Source organism: Notolepis coatsorum, assembly GCF_963971535.1.
Source record: "Notolepis coatsorum genome assembly, chromosome: 1".
NCBI classification, from domain to species: Eukaryota; Metazoa; Chordata; class Actinopteri; order Aulopiformes; family Paralepididae; genus Notolepis; species Notolepis coatsorum.
In genome coordinates this window covers 123,533,533-123,559,609 of record NC_140165.1, presented here as the reverse complement: position 1 = coordinate 123,559,609, position 26,077 = coordinate 123,533,533, and the positions used below count along the sequence as shown (strand labels likewise).

Sequence of the window (26,077 nt, the reverse complement as noted above, 5' to 3'; positions counted from 1 at the left end):
TGACATTTGGGTGCTCGTTTTCGTCAAGAGATGTGGATGTAATTGAAGGTATCATGGGGGCGGTGGTGATTCTTATTTCAAGAAAAGCAGTTTGACTCATGGTAGCTTTGTCTGCCTCTTTTCTTCCACCCCCTCATCCCTTTCTCTCTTCCCAGAAGCCCTTGCTCTGACCCACGTGTCTCCAAGACGACTTATGACGATGTGTTCTTAGATCCCTCCCCCTCCTGCGACACTTGAACCAATCCCAGGCAGCCATGGACCCCCAGGAGGCGGAGCTCGGCCAGGAGATGAGCGAGGACGTGGAGGCAGACGCCGCCGCCGCTCCCCCTCACCGCCGTCGCCAGGACAACCACAATGGCCGGCCACGCGACCACAGCAGCAGCCAGGAGAACAGCCACCCCTCGCAGCAGGCGGGCGCCCCTCCGCGCTACAGACGCTACGAGGCCCCTGGCGGAGCCGGCAGAGCCAGGGGGGGGGGCCCGCAGCGCAGGTCGGCGGAGGAGGAGGGGCCACCAGACGTGGAGCTGCACCAGGGGCCCCGGTCACCCTCGGAACCCCAACAGCCCCAGCCCATCCCCCGCCCAGCGGTGACCCGTTACCGCAGACAGGGCGACGGCGAGGCGCGGCTCCGAGCGCAGCAGCAGAGGCAGCGGCAGCGGCAGCAGAGGGAGGCGGAGCGGGCGCTGCAGCAGGAGCAGCGGGCCGAGCGCGAGGAGGAGGACGAGAGGGAGCGCGACGACTCGGCCCTGGCCCGCTCCGCCAGCACCGAGAGCGGCTTCCACGCGCACACGGACCGGGCGGAGGGCGACGACGGCGGCACGGCGCCCGCGTCGGCGGGGGAGCCCGAGGGCCAGCCGGAGGGGGAGGACGAGGGGGGGAACTACGGGGTGCAGCTACGCCCGGAGGCGGAGGGATACACGGAGAGCGCCGAGGCCGAGCAGCACCAGCCCCTCCCCCGCTGCCCTCCTCTGCCGCGCGAACCCTCGGCCCGGATCCAGAGGCCCCGGAGTCGAGACGCAGCGGAGGAGGAGGCGCTGCACCCCGGCTACTCCCACTACGTCCACACCCAGCCCCTGTGTGGCTCAGGGGGCGGGGCCGAGACTTTAGAGGCGGGGCCGGAGGACGAGGGGCGGAGCTCGGAGAGTTTGGAGGCGGGGCCGGAGGACGAGCCCTACTCGGAGCCGCACGACGAGCTCCACGAACACGTTTACGAGGAGATCGGCGACGCGACGACAACGCCCGTCGGGTCATCGGCCCCGCCCCCCGCCGCCGCCGAAGGGGCGGAGCCGGCGGGCGAAAGTGCCGAGTCGCTGCGGCAGAGGAGGGCGGGGTTCCGGCTGTTCCCGGGGGCAGGGGGGCGGGGCGGGGGGGACCAGCGCCAGCAGGAGGCGGTGGGCTCCCGTCTGCACCACTACGACGAGCGCTCGGACGGCGAGTCGGACAGCCCCGAGAAGGAGGCGGAGTTCGCCCCGTACCCGCGCGCCGACAGCTGTGACCAGGAGGAGGACGCCGAGGTCAAAGAGGTCAAAGACAGTGCGAGCTCCCAGGGCCTCCGGCACGCCGCCTCCAGCCCGTCTGACCACACCATCGGCGAGGACAGTGGGGGCGCGGGGGACAAGGGAAACCAACACCACCACCAACCACCCGACTCCCAAGCCGACCTCGGCCCCTCCGTCCCGGACCAGAGCCAGGGTGCGGCCGGCCTCGGGGGGGGGGACCCGGCGTGGCGGGAAGACGGGGCCAGCAGCCCCCCGGGGGGTGAGCCCAGCGCGGGGAGGGGCCAGCGGGACAAGAGGGACGCCATCTCCCTGGCCATCAAGGACATCAAGGAGGCCATCGAGGAGGTGAAGACGCGCACGGTGAGGTCCCCCTACACCCCCGACGAGCCCAAGGAGCCCATCTGGGTCATGAGGCAGGACCTGAGCCCCACGGCCGAGTGCTGCGACCTGCAGCCGTCACTAGGGGGCGACGTAAGTACAGGGCTTTTCAGGGCTGGGTGTTGTGTGTGTTGGAGCTGGGGGAGAGATCGTGGGATTGAACACCTTCCTTGCTACATGTTACCTGTGTGTGTGTGTGTGTGTGTGTGTGTGTGTGTGTGTGTGTGTGTGTGTGTGTGTGTGTGTGTGTGTGTGTGTGTGTGTGTGTGTGTGTGTGTGTGTGTGTGTGTGTGTGTGTGTGTGTGTGTGTGTGTGTGTGTGTGTGTGTGTGTGTGTGTGTGTGTGTGTGTGTGTGTGTGTGTGTGTGTGTGTGTGTGTGTGTGTGTGTGTGTGTGTGTGTGTGTGTGTGTGTGTGTGTGTGTGTGTGTGTGTGTGTGTGTGTGTGTGTGTGTGTGTGTGTGTGTGTGTGTGTGTGTGTGTGTGTGTGTGTGTGTGTGTGTGTGTGTGTGTGTGTGTGTGTGTGTGTGTGTGTGTGTGTGTGTGTGTGTGTGTGTGTGTGTGTGTGTGTGTGTGTGTGTGTGTGTGTGTGTGTGTGTGTGTGTGTGTGTGTGTGTGTGTGTGTGTGTGTGTGTGTGTGTGTGTGTGTGTGTGTGTGTGTGTGTGTGTGTGTGTGTGTGTGTGTGTGTGTGTGTGTGTGTGTGTGTGTGTGTGTGTGTGTGTGTGTGTGTGTGTGTGTGTGTGTGTGTGTGTGTGTGTGTGTGTGTGTGTGTGTGTGTGTGTGTGTGTGTGTGTGTGTGTGTGTGTGTGTGTGTGTTGCCACGGTAACCCATAGTCCACCTGCCAGGGCCTCATCAAGGTACAAGATCAGTGGGCAATTCTGTTTCCTCTTTGAGAGAGTGGGAGTGGGAGAGAGAGGGAGAGAGTGGGAGGGAGAGAGGGACAGAGAGGGACAGAGAGAGGGAGAGAGTGGGAGGGAGAGAGGGACAGAGAGTGGGAGGGAGAGAGAGAGTGGGAGGGAGAGAGGGAGAGAGAGTGGGAGGGAGAGAGAGAGTGGGAGGGAGAGAGGGAGAGAGAGTGGGAGGGAGAGAGATATTCCCCAGTGCAAAAGTAGTAATCTCGGCACTGTTACCCAGATGGGATTACCACCCCGGCCTCATACAAAGAATTAATGCACAAATCTCCAGAGACTGTGCAATGAAACAAAACGTCTACTTGGCATCCCACCCCACCCTGGACCAGCACAGCCTGTACGACACTGTTCACATCTTCAAAAGAACAGTCCCTAACTTTGCAAAGACCGTGAAAGACGTCGCACCCAACGCAGACCCAACACATCGTACAGGAGCAACAGAGGGACGAACACACCCCCCCCCCCCTGCGACACCCCAGATTCCACCTGTTCCCCCCCCTGGCCAATACACATCCTGCCAACCCCACACCACACACACACACACAGCACACGCCACCACAAATCCCATACCACACAAATGTACAGGTCAACCCCACGCCCGACAGATCTCCACCCGGGGAGCTGACCGTGCATCAGATGATCGGCGAGCTCTACTCAATTGTGGTCCAGGACAAAACCACTGGAATACAACACTGTAATAATGGAATACAAATCTTTCACCATCTCAAGCTGGAATATATACAAGGTCTGAGGTCGACTGCCCTTGGAACTAAGAGCAGAAACCCAGACTTTATCAAAGAAATGTCAAACACAGACAAGAGACATGGCACAGAGGAGATAGTCCTACTGGCTGCCCTGCAAACTACAGTACAGAGAGCTGTTGGTACCATCCACCAAGCTAACAGGGGGTCAAACAGGGGAGAGACCCTGGACGCATGCTAATATGGTACAAATCAGAACTAACCCACTCCATCAAGCTAATCAAAACCGGAGCTTTTTTCATCTGGTTAAAAATAAATAAGGAACTTACCTCAACCGAGAAAGATGTCTACCTGTGTGCCACCTACACTATAGAGATTATAATACATGAACCTCACTATTATTATACTGTAGAGATTATAATACACTGAACCTCACTATTATTATACTGTCGAGATTATAATACATGAACCTCACTATTATTACACTATAGAGATTATAATACATGAACCTCACTATTATTACACTATAGAGATTATAATACATGAACCTCACTATTATTACACTGTAGAGATTATAATACATGAACCTCACTATTATTATACTGTAGAGATTATAATACATGAACCTCACTATTATTACACTGTAGAGATTATAATACATGAACCTCACTATTATTACACTATAGAGATTATAATACATGAACCTCACTATTATTATACTGTAGAGATTATAATACATGAACCTCACTATTATTATACTGTAGAGAGATTATAATACATGAACCTCACTATTATTATACTGTAGAGATTATAATACATGAACCTCACTATTATTATACTGTAGATAGATTATAATACATGAACCTCACTATTATTATACTGTAGAGATTATAATACATGAACCTCACTATTATTATACTGTAGAGATTATAATACATGAACCTCACTATTATTATACTGTAGAGATTATAATACATGAACCTCACTATTATTATACTGTAGAGATTATAATACATGAACCTTACTATTATTATACTGTAGAGATTATAATACATGAACCTCACTATTATTACACTATAGAGATTATAATACACTGAACCACACTATTATTATACTGTAGAGATTATAATACATGAACCTCACTATTATTATACTGTAGAGATTATAATACATGAACCTCACTATTATTACACTATAGAGATTATAATACATGAACCTCACTATTATTACACTATAGAGATTATAATACATGAACCTCACTATTATTACACTATAGAGATTATAATACATGAAGTAACATGAACCTCACTATTATTATACTGTAGAGATTATAATACATGAACCTCACTATTATTATACTGTAGAGAGATTATAATACATGAACCTCACTATTATTATACTGTAGAGATTATAATACATGAACCTCACTATTATTACACTATAGAGATTATAATACATGAACCTCACTATTATTATACTGTAGAGATTATAATACATGAACCTCACTATTATTATACTATAGAGATTATAATACATGAACCTCACTATTATTATACTGTAGAGATTATAATACATGAACCTCACTATTATTACACTGTAGAGATTATAATACATGAACCTCACTATTATTATACTTGTTGTGAAGGATCAGATTAAACCGAATATATATATTTATTTATATATATATATTTAAATAGTGTTTGTATATCGTTTGATATCCCCTGTATATTCCTTGTACAATATGCACTGAATATCCCTTTAGTCTACTAAACAGCCCATAATAGTTTCATTCTACCATTGGACGAGAACCTGGCGCCAGGTTGCCATGCCCCTAGGTTCAAGTTCAATCGTGCCGCCCAACATGTCGTGGCAAGCCCCGGTTCCGCGTAGGAATACGTCTGGCGAAATACGAATGGTACTATTTGTTCATAGCGCATATATATATGGCGCAAGTAAAGTAGAACTTTCTTTTAGTCCAGTTCTTTACCCTCCAACAGAGTGACAGACGCGAAGCCTCACCCACGACGCACGTGTGGTGTAGTAAGGCCTACTTGGCCTCAGAATAGGCATTGAGATATCGTGTGGATTAATAGTTGAATAGTCATAGTTTGGCACTATACCGTCGAGTTGGACGTATTCTATTAAGCTAATAATAGTCTATTTATGTATGGTGCATCGTTCGGTTAGAGTTCTAAAGTTATCAGTACCCCCATCGTTCCTGACGTTATCTGGACGCTTAACCAGGCTGGGCAGACCCCTAGTGGTGCTTGCATCCGAGGAGCTCCGGGCCAGGGCGACTGGACCTGTATATTGGATTACTCTACCCGGACGACGGCGAGCCTTCCACGGCTTGGATTATGCTTTGGGTGCTTTGATTATTCCATGGATAACGGCCAACACTGCGGAGTGTTGGAACTACCCCCCGGAGAGGACTCCAGGTGAGACGGCGCTCTACACCAGTGAGGTCGCCTCACGTCTCTCCGTTGTGGACCGGCAGCTACCGTCCACCAGAGGGTCCAGCTGTATTCGTCTGCGGACCGAGGTTCTGTGGGCACCGTGTTCAAGACTTTGAATTCTCCCAAGAAATCGTCGGCCAGATGGGATACCGCCAGCGGCTTCTCTAACCCCCCCCTCCTACTGTCTTACAACCAGCGGGACCCCCCCCCCCCCCCCCTTAGTGTATCCAGCTATAATCATTTAAGTACCATCGCTATAGTTCCTAAATATCCAGGTTGTATACTTACTCCCTGCGTAACCAGAGATTGGACATTCAATGTTGATTTACCTACGAATACTAATTTGCCATACAAGTGCATATTTCAAATCATAAGTGTAAACAAGTGAACGTTGTATATACCTTTTGCTATATTAAATATTCGATTTGTACATTTGTGTGGACTTCGTTTCATCAGGTGGGAAAGTGTTCATCATACTTATATCATGTACTGGATGGCCAGAAGTTAAAGTACAAGAGGTAGTGGTATTAAATACCATATCTAACAATACAGTCAGGGAATTGTACCCCTCAGTTACAATACTGTAGAGATTATAATACATGAACCTCACTATTATTATACTGTAGAGAGATTATAATACATGAACCTCACTATTATTATACTGTAGATATTATAATACATGAACCTCACTATTATTATACTGTAGAGATTATAATACACTGAACCTCACTATTATTACACTGTAGAGATTATAATACACTGAACCACACTATTATTACACTGTAGAGATTATAATACACTGAACCTCACTATTATTATACTATAGAGAGATTATAATACATGAACCTCACTATTATTATACTGTAGAGAGATTATAATACATGAACCTCACTATTATTACACTGTAGAGATTATAATACACTGAACCACATTATTATTACACTGTAGAGATTATAATACACTGAACCTCACTATTATTATACTATAGAGAGATTATAATACACTGAACCTCACTATTATTATACTGTAGAGAGATTACACTGAACTCTCCACATGCACACGCTCGCTCGCCCCTTCAGAGTAGGAAATTATTTAAACTCTGAGCAATTGTGGATCCCTGTGAAGTTGCTGTTGGGCTCACAGGGTGAGATGTTTCCTGTCTGTCAAGCCCATAACTCCTCCCACCACACACACACACACACACGCACACACATGCGCGCACACACACACACACACACACACACACACACACACACACACACACACACACACACACACACACACACACACACACACACACACACACACACACACACACACACACACACATTAGGAACCGCACAGAGCATCTCAGCAAAGCGAAACTAGCTCTTTACTGCCCCTATGGCACTCCACTTTTTGATACATGTTATTTTGCCTCACCCTCTATGAATTATTCAGAGAGAGAGAGAGAGAGAGGAGGGAGAGAGAGAGAGAGACACACACTGAGAGAGAGAGAGAGAGAGAGAGAGAGAGAGAGGTGTAACGAGAGAAAGAAAGGGGGAGAAAGAGGTAAGGAGAGAGAGATATTAATAATTCATTGAGGCTCCAGTTGCCCAGGAGGGAGACGAGCTGTTTTCCTCAACCCTGCTGACTCACAGTTAGTCCCTGTGTTACAGTTAGTCCCTATAATAATAATAATAATAATAATAATAATAATAATAATAATAATAATAATAATAATAATAATAATAATAATAATAATAATAATAATAATATCTTACATTTATATAGTGCCTTTCAGGAGACCCAAGGCGCTTAACAGCTAAGGGAGGGGGACAGGGAACAACGTAACAACAAAATAATAATCAAAGGGAAAGAAAGAAAGAAAACGAAAGAAAAAAAAGGGGAAATCAGGCAGTCATTTACAAATTTGGTGAAAAGGTGGGTTTTGAGTTGGGATTTGAAGGAGTGCAGGGAGGTAGCACTACGGACGTTTGGAGGGATGTTATAGTTAGTCCCTATGTTATAGTTAGTCCCTATGTTATAGTTAGTCCCTATGTTATAGTTAGTCCCTATGTTATAGTTAGTCCCTATGTTATAGTTAGTCCCTATGTTAGTCTCTATGTCTATGATATAGTTAATATCTATGTTATAGCTAGTATAATCAGTTAGTTAGTTAGTTAGTTAGTTAGTTAGTTAGTTAGTTAGTTAGTTAGTTAGTTAGTTAGTTAGTTAGTTAGTTAGTTAGTTAGTTAGTTAGTTAGTTAGTTAGTTAGTTAGTTAGTTAGTTAGTTAGTTAGTTAGTCAGTCAGTGGGTAGGGGGGAGGGGTTGCTTCAGGCTCTACCAAGAGCGGTCTGGAGACATTCACAGTAAAGTTACTAAACTCCAACCAGACCAACATTGAAAAAGGAGACAGGTGTGCTCCTTTGCTTCACCTTCTGTAGTGTCGCAGTGAAAGGGTTAACCCGTTGGTGGTGTGGTAGTGAAAGGATTAACCCTTTGGTAGTGTGGTAGTGAAAGGGTTAGAGGTCACTGGTTGATGGCATTACAGATTATACCTTTAAAGGGATATGTCACACATGATATAATTTTTTTTAAATAGTTTCAAAATATAGCTTAATTAATTATTTTACTTAAACATTTTTTACAGTAATGGCTGGGTGGCGCAGTGGACATTGCGCTCGTCACCAACGCAAGAGACACCGGGTTCAAATCCGGCTGTCTGCGTTGCCTCCGGCTTGGGCCGGCCGTCATACTGGCTCAATTGGCAGAGTTAGCGGGTGGGAAGTCGATGGGTGGGGATTGGACGTTGTGGACAGCGACTCCTACAGGTCGGTTGGGGGACGCCTGCACAGCAGAGACAGGAAGTGGCGGGGGCAGCGTGAGCCTCCCACACGTTACTCCTCACCAATGAGAGTCCGCGCTGGCAGGTGAAAAAATGCGACAGGCTGCCTCCTCGTGTACCAGAGGGGACACGTGATGCAAGGCTTCTATCCTCCCTACAACCGACCAGTGGGGGGCATATGCGAGCAACGTTCAAGACAGGGGAGGGGAGAATTGGAAACAGCGAAATTGGGATGGGAGAAAAAATAGAAAATAAGGAGAAAAAGTGGATACAAAAAAATATATATACAGTAGTTGCTGGAACAGTAGGGACAGAATTCACCTTGTGCTACGTTACAGACACACACACACACACACACACACACACACACACACACACACACACACACACACACACACACACACACACACACACACACACACACACACTACCCTGGCCCCGCTGATTCAGTGTTGAATTGCGATACCTGGCCTTGTCACCTGAGAAAGCAGCTACGTCTGTGGCGAGCTCACCGTCAGACTGTATTATTCACCACGAGCGCCACACGTCGCACATGTCAGCGCACACCTGTCCACACAGACGGGGTCTCCACTTCAGTCAGCTCAGGAGCGTCTAGCAGAAGTTAGGAGCCTCCTCTCGGCACCGTAGCGTCTCTGAGGGCCATGGAGAACTTCTGGATGTACCAGGTGGACAAGCATGAGGAGGAGGAGGCCAAGCAGAAGCAACAGGACGAGGAGCGTCAGGGAGACGAGGTCAGGAGGGAGGGAGGATAATGAAGTGTTTTAATGATCAAATGACATGGAATTTAATTAAATATTTGTATTATAGTATTATCTTTATACCAGCCAGGTGAGATCGTGCCGTTCTCGGACCGTGAGGTTACGACCGTATAGCTATTCACAAACTACAAAAGAAAACTGTGACACTCCAAAGTGATTCCTATTGTGTATACTTACAACATACTTCAAATATTGCTAGCCTTATACTTACAAAATACTTCAAATATTGAGATTCAAATATTGCTAGCATTACACTTACAAAATAGTACATTTAGATGATGTAATATGTCTGTATTTATGATGTATTTATGAGCAGTGAACATTAGGAAATAAAAATAATTATAATAATAAATGGAACACAACAGATGTTTAATATGGGATGTTCAGAGAATGGGCTACGGTTGAATATCCCAGTCCCCAGAAATATCACTTCTCCGTAACCAGAGATCTGAGGCTGGTGATCAGCTGACCCCCCTGTTCACACAGAGAGAGAGAGAGGCTCACAGGGAGAGATCTCTCGTTACGGAGCGCAGTCCTCCAGGCTACGTCTGTTAGTTACTGTGGTACACGTCCTGTTCAGGTCACAGTTGTTGCTTTGCGTTTTTCCCAGGTCGTGACTTTTATATAGTTCATTAGCCTGTTCAGTCTCCTCCCGCCTCCTCCTGCACCCGCTGTCCCACTCACCGGAGAGAACCGGAAGGAAATAATATCTGGGAAGATTCCCTGCAAAACCAGGAGATGATCATGTTCCCTTTGTAAGAAATAAAATAAAACGTTCAAACTGAGCATCATAACGGGGTTCTAATGCAGGTCTGGCAAAGTATGGAAACTGAATTGGATCATTTCTAGGTCTTGAGGATGGGGAATTTCACAAATTGTTTGTATGGCTGAAAAAACATAACTCAACTGAACCGTACATATGACAATGGTCGCCATTTTCTGTCACTTAATGGTTTGTTGTTTGTGAAGAAACGTTTGCTTGCTCTGCCGCAAACCACCATATATCATACTGGACACTGAGCTAAACCGTCAAGAACCAGTTAAGGTGGGGGGGGGACACCATATATCATACTGGACACTGAGCTAAACCATCAAGAACCAGTTAAGGTGGGGGGGGGACACCATATATCATACTGGACACTGAGCTAAACCGTCAAGAACTAGTTAAGGGGGGGGGGGGGCACCATATATCATACTGGACACTGAGCTAAACCATCAAGAACCAGTTAAGGTGGGGGGGGGCACCATATATCATACTGGACACTGAGCTAAACCGTCAAGAACCAGTTAAGGTGGGGGGGGGGGCATCATATATCATACTGGACACTGAGCTAAACCATCAAGAACCAGTTAAGGTGGGGGGGGGGCACCATATATCATACTGGACACTGAGCTAAACCGTCAAGAACCAGTTAAGGTGGGGGGGGGGGCACCATATATCATACTGGACACTGAGCTAAACCGTCAAGAACCAGTTAAGGTGGGGGGGGGGGCACCATATATCATACTGGACACTGAGCTAAACCGTCAAGAACCAGTTAAGGTGGGGGGGGGGGGGGATTACACCATATATCATACTGGACACTGAGCTAAACCGTCAAGAACTAGTTAAGGTGCAAGATAGCAGTGTTTTACTACAGCAGGGTTGCCAGTTTGGCTCTTAACACTTTCAGTGCCAACGACAAGATTTCTCGTTAGTTCATGCCAACCGTTGAGTGCCAACCGACGAGAGATCTAGTTTTTAATCGTTATTTTTTATTATTATCGATTTCCATTCATTTTTCATCAATGGGATCTGTCTGAACTCGAACAGGGAAAATACCACCCCCTATCATGTCTCTGGATGGTACTTCACCCCTTTGGATTGGATTGAATGAAACGCATGGAGAAAAAAAAGTCCTGCTTCCACATTTTACTTGTCAGACAAGTAACCGGAGACGATCCAAGTCATTGCCCACCACCAGAACAGCGGAGAATATGTGTTTCCAGTACCCAGCGTTGGATCAATAAACGCGATCAATATTTGGAATGGCGATCAGGAATTGGAATAATCTTTTTGGAGAACATCTGATCTGAGGGAAGGAATCTATTTTACCAGTCTTGGGATAATCAGAGCTATTTTCACCTATATATCAGCGTGTGCCAAATGTGTGTATGTGTGTGTCTGTGTGTGTGTGTGTGTAACGGGGAAGCCCGTGGGTATGTCCACAGTCACGGAAACAGGTGTGTTGACAAGTGACTGTGGCATTGCGGGCTGGTAAGTTAAACTCACTTCCTCATAACAGGGTTAACAGACGCATAGGTACGGTAGTTAGGAGTGAATTCACTTCTTAGTGCAGCGGCCTGTGTCGTCGCTCGCGGCGCGGGAGCCCCCTGTTCGACTCCCCCTCGGGACATTAACATTTAACATCAACACAACGCAGACCAATATGATCCGTCACATGTGCGATCAGGAAATAAGAGAATCGATTTTTCAGCCCGCTTCTATAGCTTGCATAAGTACACATAGACTATCGATAATCTAGCGTTTATTTGAAAACGATTCATAAATAGGCCGAAAAATGACAACGTGTTTTGTGTATTCCAGTGTATTCCAGTAAAGGGCGTTTATCACAGAATCAAAAAAAAAATCTGAAACTTTCAAAAAACAAGCGTTTTTCAAAATGGTATAAAACGCAAATGAACCGATTAAAAAAACAATCCGTTTCAACAATGTTGACTGCAAACAAGTCATTGATAAGCGACGGCCATATTAGACACATAGCCATAATTTAAGATATAGTTTATGCGTTCACAAATATGAGAGCTCTGTCATTGAAGTGGGTGGTGGCACACAACAGGGTTCCTAGGCACCGCATGGCTGGCACGGAAAGTGTTAAGGATGAGAATGCTTCCCAGTGGGGGGGGGGGGGGGGGGGGGGAGAAGGGGGGCGTTGCCAGATCTGCTTCCCCATAGCGGTTTACTGTAAGCTACATTCCCAGCTTAACCATTTATCTGGCGTTAGCAAGCATGAAGGGATTAGGTGTTATCACACGGGCTGTGGATAATGTCCTTCCTGTCTACTGTACATTGTTGCTTCTACTGTAGCGCTGCTACAAGACCGTCCACACAGAAGGAGCTTAACGTTGCGTTTATTTATATCACTTAATGTCACAGTCGCATGTCTCAACGGCCTTCACAGGCCCATATTACAATGGAACAAAGCTTAAATATTTCATAGTACGGATTACTTTTTCACTTGAACCTCCGCTATTGGGATACTGAGCAGAGACACTGGAGGTTAACGGATCTGTTAACCCTCTCCTCCACATCATCCATGGTGGTGTCTGCACACAGGAGATATCACACTGTTTTCCTACAGTAGTCTCGAGCTTGAAACCTTATATCACCTGCTGTTATGACTTTTCACCTTGATGTCACCTGCTGTTATGACTTTTCACCTTGATGTCACCTGCTGTCATGACTTTTCACTTTGATGTCACCTGCTGTTATGACTTTTCACCTTGATGTCACCTGCTGTTATGACTTTTCACCTTGATGTCACCTGCTGTCATGACTTTTCACTTTGATGTCACCTGCTAGCATTCATATCAGCTTCCTAGCATTCATATCAGCTTGCTAGCATTCATATCAGCTTGCTAGCATTCATATCAGCTTGCTAGCATTCATATCAGCCTGCTAGCATTCATATCAGCCTGCTAGCATTCATATCAGCCTGCTAGCATTCATATCAGCCTGCTAACATTCATATCAGCTTGTTAGCATTCATATCAGCTTGCTAGCATTCATATCAGCCTGCTAACATTCATATCAGCTTGTTAGCATTCATAGCAGCTTGCTAGCATTGATATCAGCCTGCTAGCATTCATATCAGCCTGCTAGCATTCATATCAGCCTGCTAACATTCATATCAGCTTGCTAGCATTCATATCAGCTTGCTAGCATTCATATCAGCTAGCATTCATAACAGCTCAATCAGTCAAAATGTGAAATCCTCCTTTTCGGCCCTCCGAACCAAACCAGTGTCATTGCCAGCAGCCTGGGTAACCTGTCTCCCCTAGTCAAGCCCTTTGTTAAAAACCTGGGCGTGCTCTTTGACCCCGAGTTTTCCTTCAATAGGCAGGTAAACTCGGTGGTGAAGGGGTGCTTTTTCCAGCTCCGGTCCATAGCCAAGATCAAGGCCATTCTCTCCCCCTCAGACCTGGAAAGAATAATTCACGCCTTCATATCCTCACGCTTAGACTACTGTAACTCCCTGTACCTGGGGCTAAATAAATCCACCATAGCCCGTCTACAACTCCCCCAAAACGCTGCCGCTAGACTGCTCACAGGTACCCGGAAGAGAGCTCACATCACCCCTGTACTTGCCTCCCTCCACTGGCTCCCGGTGCGCTTTAGAATAGACTTCAAGGTCCTCTTATTGGTTTATAAAGCCCTAAATGGTAAGGCCCCTGCTTACCTAGCAGACCTCCTCACCCCCTATACCAACGTCAGGGCCCTCAGATCGGCTGATAAGGGTCTCCTAACCACCCGTAGGTCTAACTTCAAGTCTAGGGGGGGACGTGCTTTTGCGGTCGCAGCCCCTGACCTCTGGAACAGCATCCCCATGTCCATTAAATCTGTCCCCTCCATCGAGTCTTTTAAATCAAAACTCAAAACCCACCTATATCGCCTGGCCTTCCCTGACTCACTTTGACTCTTGCCGTACTTGTTGACGTGTTGTTCTGTTTTTCCATTGTCTATCCGTTGATTTTATTGAATTTTTCTGTTTATTTTATACTTTTCTTTGTACTTAGCTTAGCTATGTGAAGCACTTTGGTTGACAAGCGTCATGTTTAAACGTGCTATACAAATACATTTGATTGATTGATTGATTGATATCAGCTTGCTAGCATTCATATCAGCCTGCTAGCATTCATATCAGCCTGCTAGCATTCATATCAGCCTGCTAGCATTCATATCAGCCTGCTAGCATTCATATCAGCTTGCTAGCATTCATATCAGCCTGCTAGCATTCATATCAGCCTGCTAGCATTCATATCAGCCTGCTAGCATTCATATCAGCCTGCTAGCATTCATATCAGCCTGCTAGCATTCATATCAGCCTGCTAGCATTCATATCAGCCTGCTAGCATTCAGAGACCTCTGAATGGACCAATGGCCATGCCTCGCTCAGGGGAAGCGAGAGCCCTCCTCGTTGGTCATTTACCACCAGATTATTCCAGCCAGTTCAGGGAATTGAACCGGCAAACCTCCCACTTACAAGCCCACTTCCCTAACCCTGATGCTGCCACCCAAAGTTTCATCGCACTCAAGTGCCGCTTTGAGCAGGAATGTCCATTACTGCTGCTGTTTTCCAGAGTCAGACTTGAGCCGCACAAATGAAGACTTCCAGTAAGACGTGTCTTGGACTCGCTGTGAGACTCCACTTGACTTGAGACTTTTACAAAATACAACTTAACTCGAGACGTGGCATCTCCAAAATGTACGAATGACAACCGTAACCTTTTTGCACAAGAAGAGGTTTTACGTTGGCGAAAGTATGAAGAGAATAATAAACAGAATCAGAATATGATGCGTTATGATGATTAATAAATGAGTTGAGACTTGTGCTCTGTTGTTTCCTGACCTAATTTCCATGGCTTGAATCCAGGCGTAGGGGGTTCATATTGAAAGGCGTCTGTTAGAATTGCATGGCTTGATTGCAGTGAGCCTTGAAGCGGTTATCTTGTAGGATATTGAATTATTAAACTGTGATATAGTTAGCCATTAATTGTAGCCCTTCAATGTCCCTTCAGAGGACGCACACACACACGCATGCACACACGCACACACACACACACACACACACACACACACACGAATGCACACACACACTTACAAGCACACAATTTCCTAACACGAAAGGTGTCCTATTCGTCACAAGTAGAGCTATACATGTACATAAACACACACACACACACACACACACGCATGCACGCACGCACGCACGCACGCACGCACGCACGCACACACACACACACACACACACACACACACACACACACACACACACACACACACACACACACACACACACACACACACACACTCTGCTCAGCTTACACCTGCAGTCTCTGGGTTTAGGTGTCCAGTTGCCTAGCAATCTCTCTCTCTCTCTCTCTCTCTCTCTCTCTCTCTCTCTCTCTCTCTCTCTCTCTCTCTCTCTCTCTCTCTCTCTCTCCAGAGAGTGATGTCACTGACATCACTTGCCTACAGAAGCCACAGTCTAACCATAAGTCACTGCTGTCATACTGTTTATTGTAACGACACGTTATGCGGTTTTAATGATCAAATTCCACTTTCATAGGAAAGTGATTTATGTTGGCCTTGCATTTATAACAGCCCCATAAACGTTCCCTTCATAAACATAAACGTCCCCTTCGCATAATTCATGAGTTTAGTCCATTTTGTTTAACCCCAATGCGGCAGCCATTAAAAATGCACCGTTAAAGGCCCGATCTCTGATCCAGACATAAAGTAACGGTAGGTCCAGCACCAAAACATAAAGTATGGGTAGGTCCAGCACCAAAACATAAAGACCTGACCTGTAGGTGTCGCTGTCCACAACGCCAGATTACCACCCACGACTTCCCTCCCGCTAACTCAGCCAAACGAGTTAGTATGACGATCGGCCCAAGCCGCAGGCAATGCTGACTCCGGGAGTCGAGACCGCAGCCTCTTGCATTGGTGACGAGCGTAATCTCCGCTACGCCACCCGACCGCCCTAGCGCTATATAAATCTGATGTATTATTATTATTATTATTATTATTATTATTATTATTATTATTATTATTATTATTATTATTATTATTATTATTATTATTCATACACCTAGGTTACATGAGCCTATACAGTATACGTTAACAGTTTCAGTTGCTCAGTAATAGTAACTTTGTTGAAAAAGGTAACACTGTCAACATTCCCTAGTAATGTTATGTCTTCATAATCATTGCCAACAGCAAGATGTAGCTCAGTAGCCAGATGTAGCTCAGTAGCTAGATGTAGCTCTGTAGCTAGATGTAGCTCAGTAGCAAGATGTAGCTCAGTAGCTAGATGTAGCTCTGTAGCTAGATGTAGCTCAGTAGCAAGATGTATCTCAGTAGCCAGATGTAGCTCAGTAGCTAGATGTAGCTCAGTAGCTAGATGTAGCTCTGTAGCTAGATGTAGCTCAGTAGCTAGATGTAGCTCAGTAGCTAGATGTAGCTCAATAGCTAGATGTAGCTCAGTAGCTAGCTGTAGCTCAGTAGCTAGATGTAGCTCTGTAGCTAGATGTAGCTCAGTAGCCAGATGTAGCTCAGTAGCCAGATGTAGCCAGATGTAGCTCTGTAGCTAGATGTAGCTCAGTAGCTAGATGTAGCTCAGTAGCCAGAAGTAGCTCTGTAGCTAGATGTAGCCAGATGTAGCTCTGTAGCTAGATGTAGCTCAGTAACTAGATGTAGCTCAGTAGCTAGATGTAGCTCTGTAGCTAGATGTAGCTCTGTAGCTAGATGTAGCTCAGTAACTAGATGTAGCTCTGTAGCTAGATGTAGCTCAGTAGCTAGATGTAGCTCAGTAGCTAGATGTAGCTCAGTAGCCAGATGTAGCTCTGTAGCTAGATGTAGCTCTGTAGCTAGATGTAGCTCAGTAGCTAGATGTAGCTCAGTAGCCAGATGTAGCTCTGTAGCTAGATGTAGCTCAGTAGCTAGATGTAGCTCAGTAGCTAGATGTAGCTCAGTAGCTAGATGTAGCTCAGTAGCCAGATGTAGCTCTGTAGCTAGATGTAGCTCGGTAGCTAGATGTAGCTCAGTAGCTAGATGTAGCTCAGTAGCTAGATGTAACTCAGTAGCTAGATGTAGCTCAGTAGCCAGATGTAGCTCTGTAGCTAGATGTAGCTCTGTAGCTAGATGTAGCTCAGTAGCTAGATGTAGCTCTGTAGCTAGATGTAGCTCTGTAGCTAGATGTAGCTCAGTAGCCAGATGTAGCTCTGTAGCTAGATGTAGCTCTGTAGCTAGATGTAGCTCTGTAGCTAGATGTAGCTCAGTTGCTAGATGTAGCTCAGTAGCTAGATGTAGCTCTGTAGCTAGATGTAGCTCTGTAGCTAGATGTAGCTCAGTAGCTAGATGTAGCTCAGTAGCCAGATGTAGCTCTGTAGCTAGATGTAGCTCAGTAGCTAGATGTAGCTCAGTAGCCAGATGTAGCTCAGTAGCTAGATGTAGCTCAGTAGCTAGATGTAGCTCTGTAGCTAGATGTAGCTCTGTAGCTAGATGTAGCTCAGTAGCTAGATGTAGCTCTGTAGCTAGATGTAGCTCAGTAGCTAGATGTAGCTCTGTAGCTAGATGTAGCTCTGTAGCTAGATGTAGCTCAGTAGCCAGATGTAGCTCTGTAGCTAGATGTAGCTCTGTAGCTAGATGTAGCTCTGTAGCTAGATGTAGCTCAGTTGCTAGATGTAGCTCAGTAGCTAGATGTAGCTCTGTAGCTAGATGTAGCTCAGTAGCCAGATGTAGCTCTGTAGCTAGATGTAGCTCAGTAGCTAGATGTAGCTCAGTAGCTAGATGTAGCTCAGTAGCCAGATGTAGCTCTGTAGCTAGATGTAGCTCAGTAGCTAGATGTAGCTCTGTAGCTAGATGTAGCTCTGTAGCTAGATGTAGCTCAGTAGCTAGATGTAGCTCAGTAGCCAGATGTAGCTCTGTAGCTAGATGTAGCTCAGTAGCTAGATGTAGCTCAGTAGCCAGATGTAGCTCAGTAGCTAGATGTAGCTCAGTAGCTAGATGTAGCTCTGTAGCTAGATGTAGCTCAGTAGCTAGATGTAGCTCAGTAGCCAGATGTAGCTCAGTAGCCAGATGTAGCTCAGTAGCCAGATGTAGCTCAGTAGCTCAAGTCAAGTCAAGTCAAGTCAAGAGTTTTAATTGTCACGGCATACAGGTATACAATGAAATGCGGGTGGTCTTGCCCGCAACGATGTGCAATACAGTGGTACAACATATAATAGAATAAAAAAATAAAAAAAACAACATTGTGCAGTAAACAGGTAACAGGTAACATGGAGTGACATCTCGGTATCTGTACATAGCTAGATGTAGCTCAGTAGCTAGATGTAGCTCAGTAGCCAGATGTAGCTCAGTAGCTAGATGTAGCTCAGTAGCTAGATGTAGCTCAGTAGCCAGATGTAGCTCAGTAGCTAGATGTAGCTCAGTAGCTAGATGTAGCTCAGTAGCTAGATGTAGCTCAGTAGCTAGATGTAGCTCTGTAGCTAGATGTAGCTCAGTAGCCAGATGTAGCTCAGTAGCTAGATGTAGCTCAGTTTGATTGATTGATTGAAAACTTTATTAACAGATTGCAGAATGGGTACAGTACAGTACAGCTCAATACATACAATTGTTAAGGGGATGCAGACCTGTTATGGTTTGTAACCGACCCCAATCGCACAACACAAGACAGGTATGAGAGTAAGCCAAAACATGGCAAATATTTATTATAGAACAAAAAGCGGCACAGTCCCTTTAAGGGAAAACACAAAAACACTAGAGTCAAGGAAATATGGAAAATGCGGCACTGTGCCTTTAAGAGGCGAACAGGCTAAGGGACTAAGGCTAAAGGCCCTCCCATAGTCGAGCAGACTGTACACAGAGCAGACTCCGCGGAGGTCCGCGCGACTCTTTGAGCTTTCATAGTCGAGCAGATCTCAGCGGACTTCCACGGTCTATTTCCTGATTTCTCGCACCAGTTTACTACATTTCCCACAATTCTTTCGCGCTGTTTACACTTCTGTTAATAATGGCGTCAGGTGATGAAGAAGAACTGCTCTGTTTACTGGCTTTGCGGGATAAAAAGCAGAGACGGTGGTATGTGACTTGTGAGGCCACTCAATGAAAAAAGGGATGAGGAGGGGGAGTTCAGCATGTTGGTCAAATTGAGCGTCTGTCTGCGCCATTGTTACCACAAGATGGCGATGGCGTCACGGGCTCATCTCTCTCCTCGCGCCACCAATCGCTCGGGCGGTGTCACATTTAATGCAGTTCGATGTCAACCAAAACGCAGAGCAGCGTTTTGTGTGACACCAAGTCAGCGGCGCGGACATCCGCGCGTCAGAAAATAGGAGCTTCGCACTTGCACTCTGCTGTGGGTCTGCTGTCCGCTGAGATCAAAGCTCAAAGAGTCCGCACGGACCTCCGCGGAGTCTGCTCTGTGTACAGTCTGCTCGACTATGGGAGGGCCTTAAGGGCCAGGGCTAAGGACCAGGGCTAAGTGTCAGGGCCAGGACCAGGGGCACTGGAGAGGGGGACAGGGACAGAGGCCCGGAGAGGCGGGCTGGAGACAGGGACAGAGAACAGGGTTAAGGCCTTGGACAGGACGAGGGCCAGAGCTGCTTACAGGGATGAGGACAGGGTTCCGACGGCGGAGGCCTGGTACGGAGACAGGGGCCCGACAGCGGAGGCCGGGGGGACCGGGCACGGAGACTTGACTTGACTTGGTACAGGGGCCCGACAGCGGAGGCCGGGGGGAAGAGGCGCCATCCTCCCGTGGAAATAGGGAGCGATGACGCGCCGGCTTGACGTCTGGAGTGGGAACACTGGCAACCTCCCGTAGAGAATTAGAGAGCGAAGACGGTGTCCCACTCCAGGCACGGAGATCCTCTTCCTCCTCCTCGAATGCTGCAGACGGGCAGCGCAGAACACAGGGGGTCCGAGGGGAACGGGATGGGCACACGCCGTCCTCCCGTGGAATACTAGGGAGCGACGACGAGCCTGGGTCCAAGGGGAACGGGATGGGCACACGCTGTACACTGTACACTGTACATTGGAATATTGACAAAGCCATACTTTTACTGTACTGGGTTAGGACATTTGCAGGGGCCAGTTTTGAATTGCAGTCTCCCGTAGGTGTTCTTTGAGAGTCTTTTTGAAAGTGGGTAGTGATTCACATTCCTTTACAGCTTTGGGTAGGGCGTTCCACATTGATGTGGCATAATTGCGAAACGTGTTTAGTCCCTTGTTGGAGCCGAATCTGGGTTTAACATGATTTGTGGAGCTCCCTCTGGTGTTGTGATCGTGGTATTCACTGACCTTTGGGAAATATTTTGACATGTACATGGGTACCTTGGTCGTGTAGTGTATCTTGTAGACCAGGCCCATTACAAGTTGCTGTACTCTGTCATCTACTCTAAGCCATCCTAGGTTGTCAAAGTGTGCAGGGGTGAGGTGGGTTCTAGGAGTAAGGTCAAGCAGTAGTCTGACCAGTTTGTTTTGAGATGTTTGTAATTTTGTTTTTAGTGCCTTTGAGGTGCTTTGGTACCATGAGGTGCAAGCATAGTCGCAGTACCCTTGAATGAGTGCTCCTGCCAGAGTCTTCAGGGTATTCTTGTTTACCAGAGAGGAGATCCGGTACAAGAATCGAGTTCGTTGGTTGACTTTTTTTATTACATTGGATGCCATTTTGTCACAGTAGGCTGTAGCTGGCTGGTTACTGGCTGTCCATGTACCGCTATGCTTTGCTAGCTTATATAACAGCAAAAATAACATGGACTGAAATTAACTTTAGATCTCCTGGGTAACGGTATGTCATGTCATTTTATTTTACTTACTCAGAAGCATTTTATATGACCCAACCATACAATACGGGCTACTTACTGTATTTGTCAAACACTTACCTCAAAGTTGTTGAAATAGTCCAACTTTCAACTCAAGATTTCAACAGAGAGTTGAATGTGTCTGTTGATGTTGTACGTTCTAATCAAGATGTCAGTGCCCAGCCATTTGCCTGGCTGTGATCTAAGCTGTGATCTAAGATGTGATATAGACTGTGATATAAAATGTGGTCTAAGCTGTGATCTATTCTAAACTGTGCTAGTATACACTGTTATATAAACTGTGATATAGATAGAAGAATAGAATAGAATAGAAATCCTTTAATAATACAGAGGGACATTTGGCACTACAGATCGCTCACATTGAACAACAATAAACATGTAGGTAGTCAATAGGACTAAAATAAGAATAAGAATATAATAATATAAAAAATAAGAATAAAATAGAATAAAGAATAAAATACGGTCCGGGATATACTCTATATATAAATCTTAATTATACAACTATCCAGCCAAAAATATACAGAAATATACAGTCAAATGTAGAGTAATAAGTGTGAAAAGTGTCCAGGAAGATTTGGCCAGGCTGTACTCCTGTCACCCTGTGCTCAGTGATGCAGTGAGGCTCAGTGATTATAGTCTGATGGCTGTTGGAGTGAAGGACTTCCTGTGCCGTTCAGTTCTGCATCTTGGGAGGAATCACACTGAACATGCTCCTCCTGTCAGCCAAGTCTGTGTGTAGTGGGTGGGTGGGAGGGGTTTTCCATGATGGCGTGGAGCTTAGCAAGGCTCCTCCTCTCCGCCACCCTCGCTAGGGAGTCCAGCTCCACCCCAACCACGCTGCTGGCCTTCCTGACCAGCTTATCCAGCCTGGTTGTGTCCCCTGCTCTCAGTCCGCTGCCCCAGCAGGTCACAGCGTACAAGAAGGCGCCCGCCACCACCGACTCATAGAACATCCTCAACATCCTTGTACAGACGTTGAAGGATCTCAGCCTTCTGAGGAAGTAGAGTCGGCTCTGGCCCTTCTTGTAGATATATATATCACATTATAAGATTCAGATTCAGATTCCTTTAATAAGCCATAGTGTAACCACATTGGTAATTGTTTCAGCGTTACAGAGTATGCATTTTTCCATACATTTTCTTTTCACATAACAACAGCAACAACAGACACAGGACAAAGACAGTGCAGTGAAGGATTAATCATTTGAATAAATATATATATAAAGTGTAAAGTAAAGTGCAGAGTTCCAAGATGTGATATAAACTGTGATATAAGATATAATCACCATCCCTTTTTCTACATTCCTCAGTCAATTATTTTCTTTTTCTCTTTGCCCCAGTGTCAGCCACAATAACAAACCATAAAAATATATACAATTCTAGTTAGTTACTCACTCTGCAAAACTTTGCCTGGGAAAATGTTAACAACATCTCTTCTGATCTGTGTGTAAATCACTCTGTCTGCCTCCACAGACAGACACACAGACTGACACACAGGCAGACACACTCACACCAGACACACAGGCAGACACACTCACAACAGACACACAGACAGACACACTCACACCAGACACACAGACTGACACACTCACACCAGACACACAGACAGACACACTCACAACAGACACACAGGCAGACACACTCACAACAGACACACAGACAGACACACTCACACCAGACACACAGACAGACACACTCACACCAGACACACAGACTGACACACTCACACCAGACACACAGACAGACACACTCACAACAGACACACAGGCAGACACACTCACAACAGACACACAGACAGACACACTCACACCAGACACACAGACAGACACACTCACACCAGACACACAGGCAGACACACTCACACCAGACACACAGACAGACACACTCACACCAGACACACAGACTGACACACTCACACCAGACACACAGACAGACACACTCACACCAGACACACAGACAGACACACTCACACCAGACACACAGACAGACACACTCACACCAGACACACAGACAGACACACTCACACCAGACACACAGACAGACACACTCACACCAGACACACAGGCAGACTCACAACAGTCTGGACACACAGACATTTAGAATCACTATATAGAAAGAGCTCATCTTCTCGCTGATGGTCTTGTTTGCTTATGCAGGTCATTATAGAGGCATCAGTATTTAATTTGGACGCCGGCTACCTAATCGGTTATACAGTCCTAGTAGCTGCTTTACATGCAAAGGTTATACCATGTCAGTACCCTGGTAAATGATGTATATAATGGTCGGTACCATCATGGTAAAACTGAAACTACCATGGCACTTTGTCGTAGGGGCAAACAGGAACCCCGTCTGAATATCACACACAAAGAAAAACTGTGGTTCAAAATAAGTCAGAAGTCTTTGCCCACATCCATCTTTTTTAGCTGCTTGTCTTTACTCTGGGTTGTGACATATGCCCCCCCCCCTCTCTCTATCTCTCTCTCTCTCTCTCTCTCGCTCTCTCTCTCTCTCTCTCTCTCTCTCTCTCTCTCTCTCTCTCTCGCTCTCTCTCTCTCTCTCTCCAGTCTCCGGGGTCAGACTCCTCCTCTCCCCAGGGGGCGGAGTCATCCAGTCGGCACCTGCTACAAGATGACAGCTTTGAGTCCCCACCCTCTAATAAAGAGGTAAGTGTGTGTGTGTGTATCATAAGTAGTAGAAGACATACAGGTACAGGTCACAGAATTATAGTACAGTGTGTGTGTGTGTTTGTGTGTGTGTGTGTGTGTGTGTGTGTGTGTGTGTGTGTGTGTGTGTGTGTGTGTGTGTGTGTGTGTGTGTGTGTGTGTGTGTGTGTGTGTGTGTGTGGCTGTGTGGCTGTGTGTGTGTGTGTGTGTGTGTGTGTGTGTGTGTGTGTGTGTGTGTGTGTGTGTGTGTGTGTGTGTGTGTGTGTGTGTGTGTGTGTGTGTGTATGGAGGATTGCAGGCTAGACAGCTTGTCAGATGTAGTCCTGTCTCTGCTGTAATTCTCCACTTGCACATTTAACAGGTTCCCAGGACCTCTCTGGGCACAGACAGCATCTCTTCTCTGCCACACTGTGGGGGCGTCATATCCGGTCACGTCTCCGGCCCCGTAGACTTCTTCCGGTCCCATCACAATACATGAGTCTAGCAACTTTTCTCCCGTCAATTAAACAACTTTATCGTCACTTTTTTTCTAATGTTTTTGGGCTGTATTTCATGTAAAAAGTTTACTGTTGGGGCGCCCAAGTGGCGAACCATGTAACGCGCTGCGTCGCGATGCGGCCGACCCGGGTTTGATTCCCGGATGCGTCTATATTTTCCACAACGGAGTTCGGCGATTTGCAAATCTGATTGGCCACTGATGTTTCTGGTCATGTGACATGTGCGCCCAATAGCGTGACGAGCTGTGTCTTTGCCCATTTCCGCGTCGAACAGCCTGCAAAGCACCTGTCGTTCTATCGCCCTGCTCTAAGACAAACTCTAACCTTAACCGACTTCGAACGAGCGCCCCCACAGTGTGCACGTGATGCCGCCCCCACAGTGTGCACGTGGAGAATAGCCAGTGTGGCAGAGAATAGATGCCGTCTGTGGGAACCTGTTAAACCTGTGAAGTGACCATCCCTGAATGATCTATACTGTATACTGTATACGATTTAGACTGGGCTGTGTTTTTGTTACTTCTGGAAAAGTTTAACTGCACATAGAGCACCTATGAAAGGTCATTTGGATCATGTTTTGACGTGTGATTTGACATGTGATTTGACGTGTGATTTGACATGTGATTTGGCGCAAAACAGGCTATGGGGGCGGGCCTTCCAGGTGCCAGGGGGGAAGGGGACTTGATTAGAACATTAACTCAATTAAACAGCCAATCAGAGAGTGACGGTGATCCTCGAGGACCAAATAGGAAGACATTTTAATATGATCGGGATGGGAAGTCGGATTATTATAAGAATAATAAAAGAAAAAGAATAGAAGCTGTATAGAAAATGCAATATTTTGGCATACATTGGTACCTACTGTAGCATAGTGCATTTATGTATATTATATGATGATATGATTTATGAAGAAAAGGACACTTTACACTTCATTGGCATGTTCATCTCCTCCTTGACAGATTTTCCTTCCCTAGAATTCCAAGGCCGTAGCAATGTTTATTATATCGTTTTTATGGCCATTTGAATAAATCATAACATATATTTCTCCTATATCCTATCCATAGTCTAGGAGAAGTCTGGCTTCCTTCCCTACATATGTTGAAGGTGAGTGGTTTAACATAATGTTCACTGATGAAAGTAGATTCTGGCTGATGCTGGAGTGGCAACATATTTATTGATCCATTTCCCTTTCTTATTTACCATTTGTATTAATAATAGTGGCATCTTTGAGTGGCATTCATCGTTATACAGATGACACTTGTCTATTGTAGGGCTGATTCTGTATAACTAGCCATTGAGAACCTTAATGCATTTCAAGATGCACTTTTTAATGCACTTAAACTGGTACTTAATGCAAATAAAAACAAAATGCATGCTGTTCTCTAGAGATATTGTTTACAATTTTTTTGCATGCATCCACTGTGAATTGGTCTGACATTGAGAGAGTCACAGAATACAAATATCTTGGCATCTGGCTTGATGAGACATTTACATTTAAATATCATATAGACAATCTTGCCAGTAAACTGCGGCAAACAAATTGCATCTTGTGGGTCGTTGAAGCAAAAGCAGTTTTTCTATCTGTCTTGGATTATGGTGATGTGATTTATAGACATGCTGCTGCTTCCACGCTTAAGCCCTTAGATTCTGTATCACTCAGCCCTCAGATCTATCACTGGTGTAGTTATGTTTATGTATCTCTGGTGATAGTTATGTTTCTGTATCTCTGGTGATGATAGTTATGTTTATGTATCTCTGG

The 26,077-nt window shown here is 46.2% G+C and overlaps 1 protein-coding gene across 1 annotated transcript in view; it reads left to right on the top strand.

Moving 5' to 3' along the window:
• Window positions 1-254: 254 nt before the first annotated feature.
• Window positions 255-26,077, top strand: part of LOC311248964 (amyloid-beta A4 precursor protein-binding family A member 1-like) — a gene marked incomplete at both ends in the record, with an annotated part of 64,641 nt that continues 38,818 nt past the window's right edge. Inside the window, 3 exons of the mRNA XM_084338211.1 lie at window positions 255-1,970; window positions 23,726-23,824; window positions 25,383-25,422. Of these exons, the coding sequence (XP_084194337.1) occupies window positions 255-1,970; window positions 23,726-23,824; window positions 25,383-25,422 (1,855 nt within the window). The remainder of the gene's footprint in view (window positions 1,971-23,725; window positions 23,825-25,382; window positions 25,423-26,077) is intronic.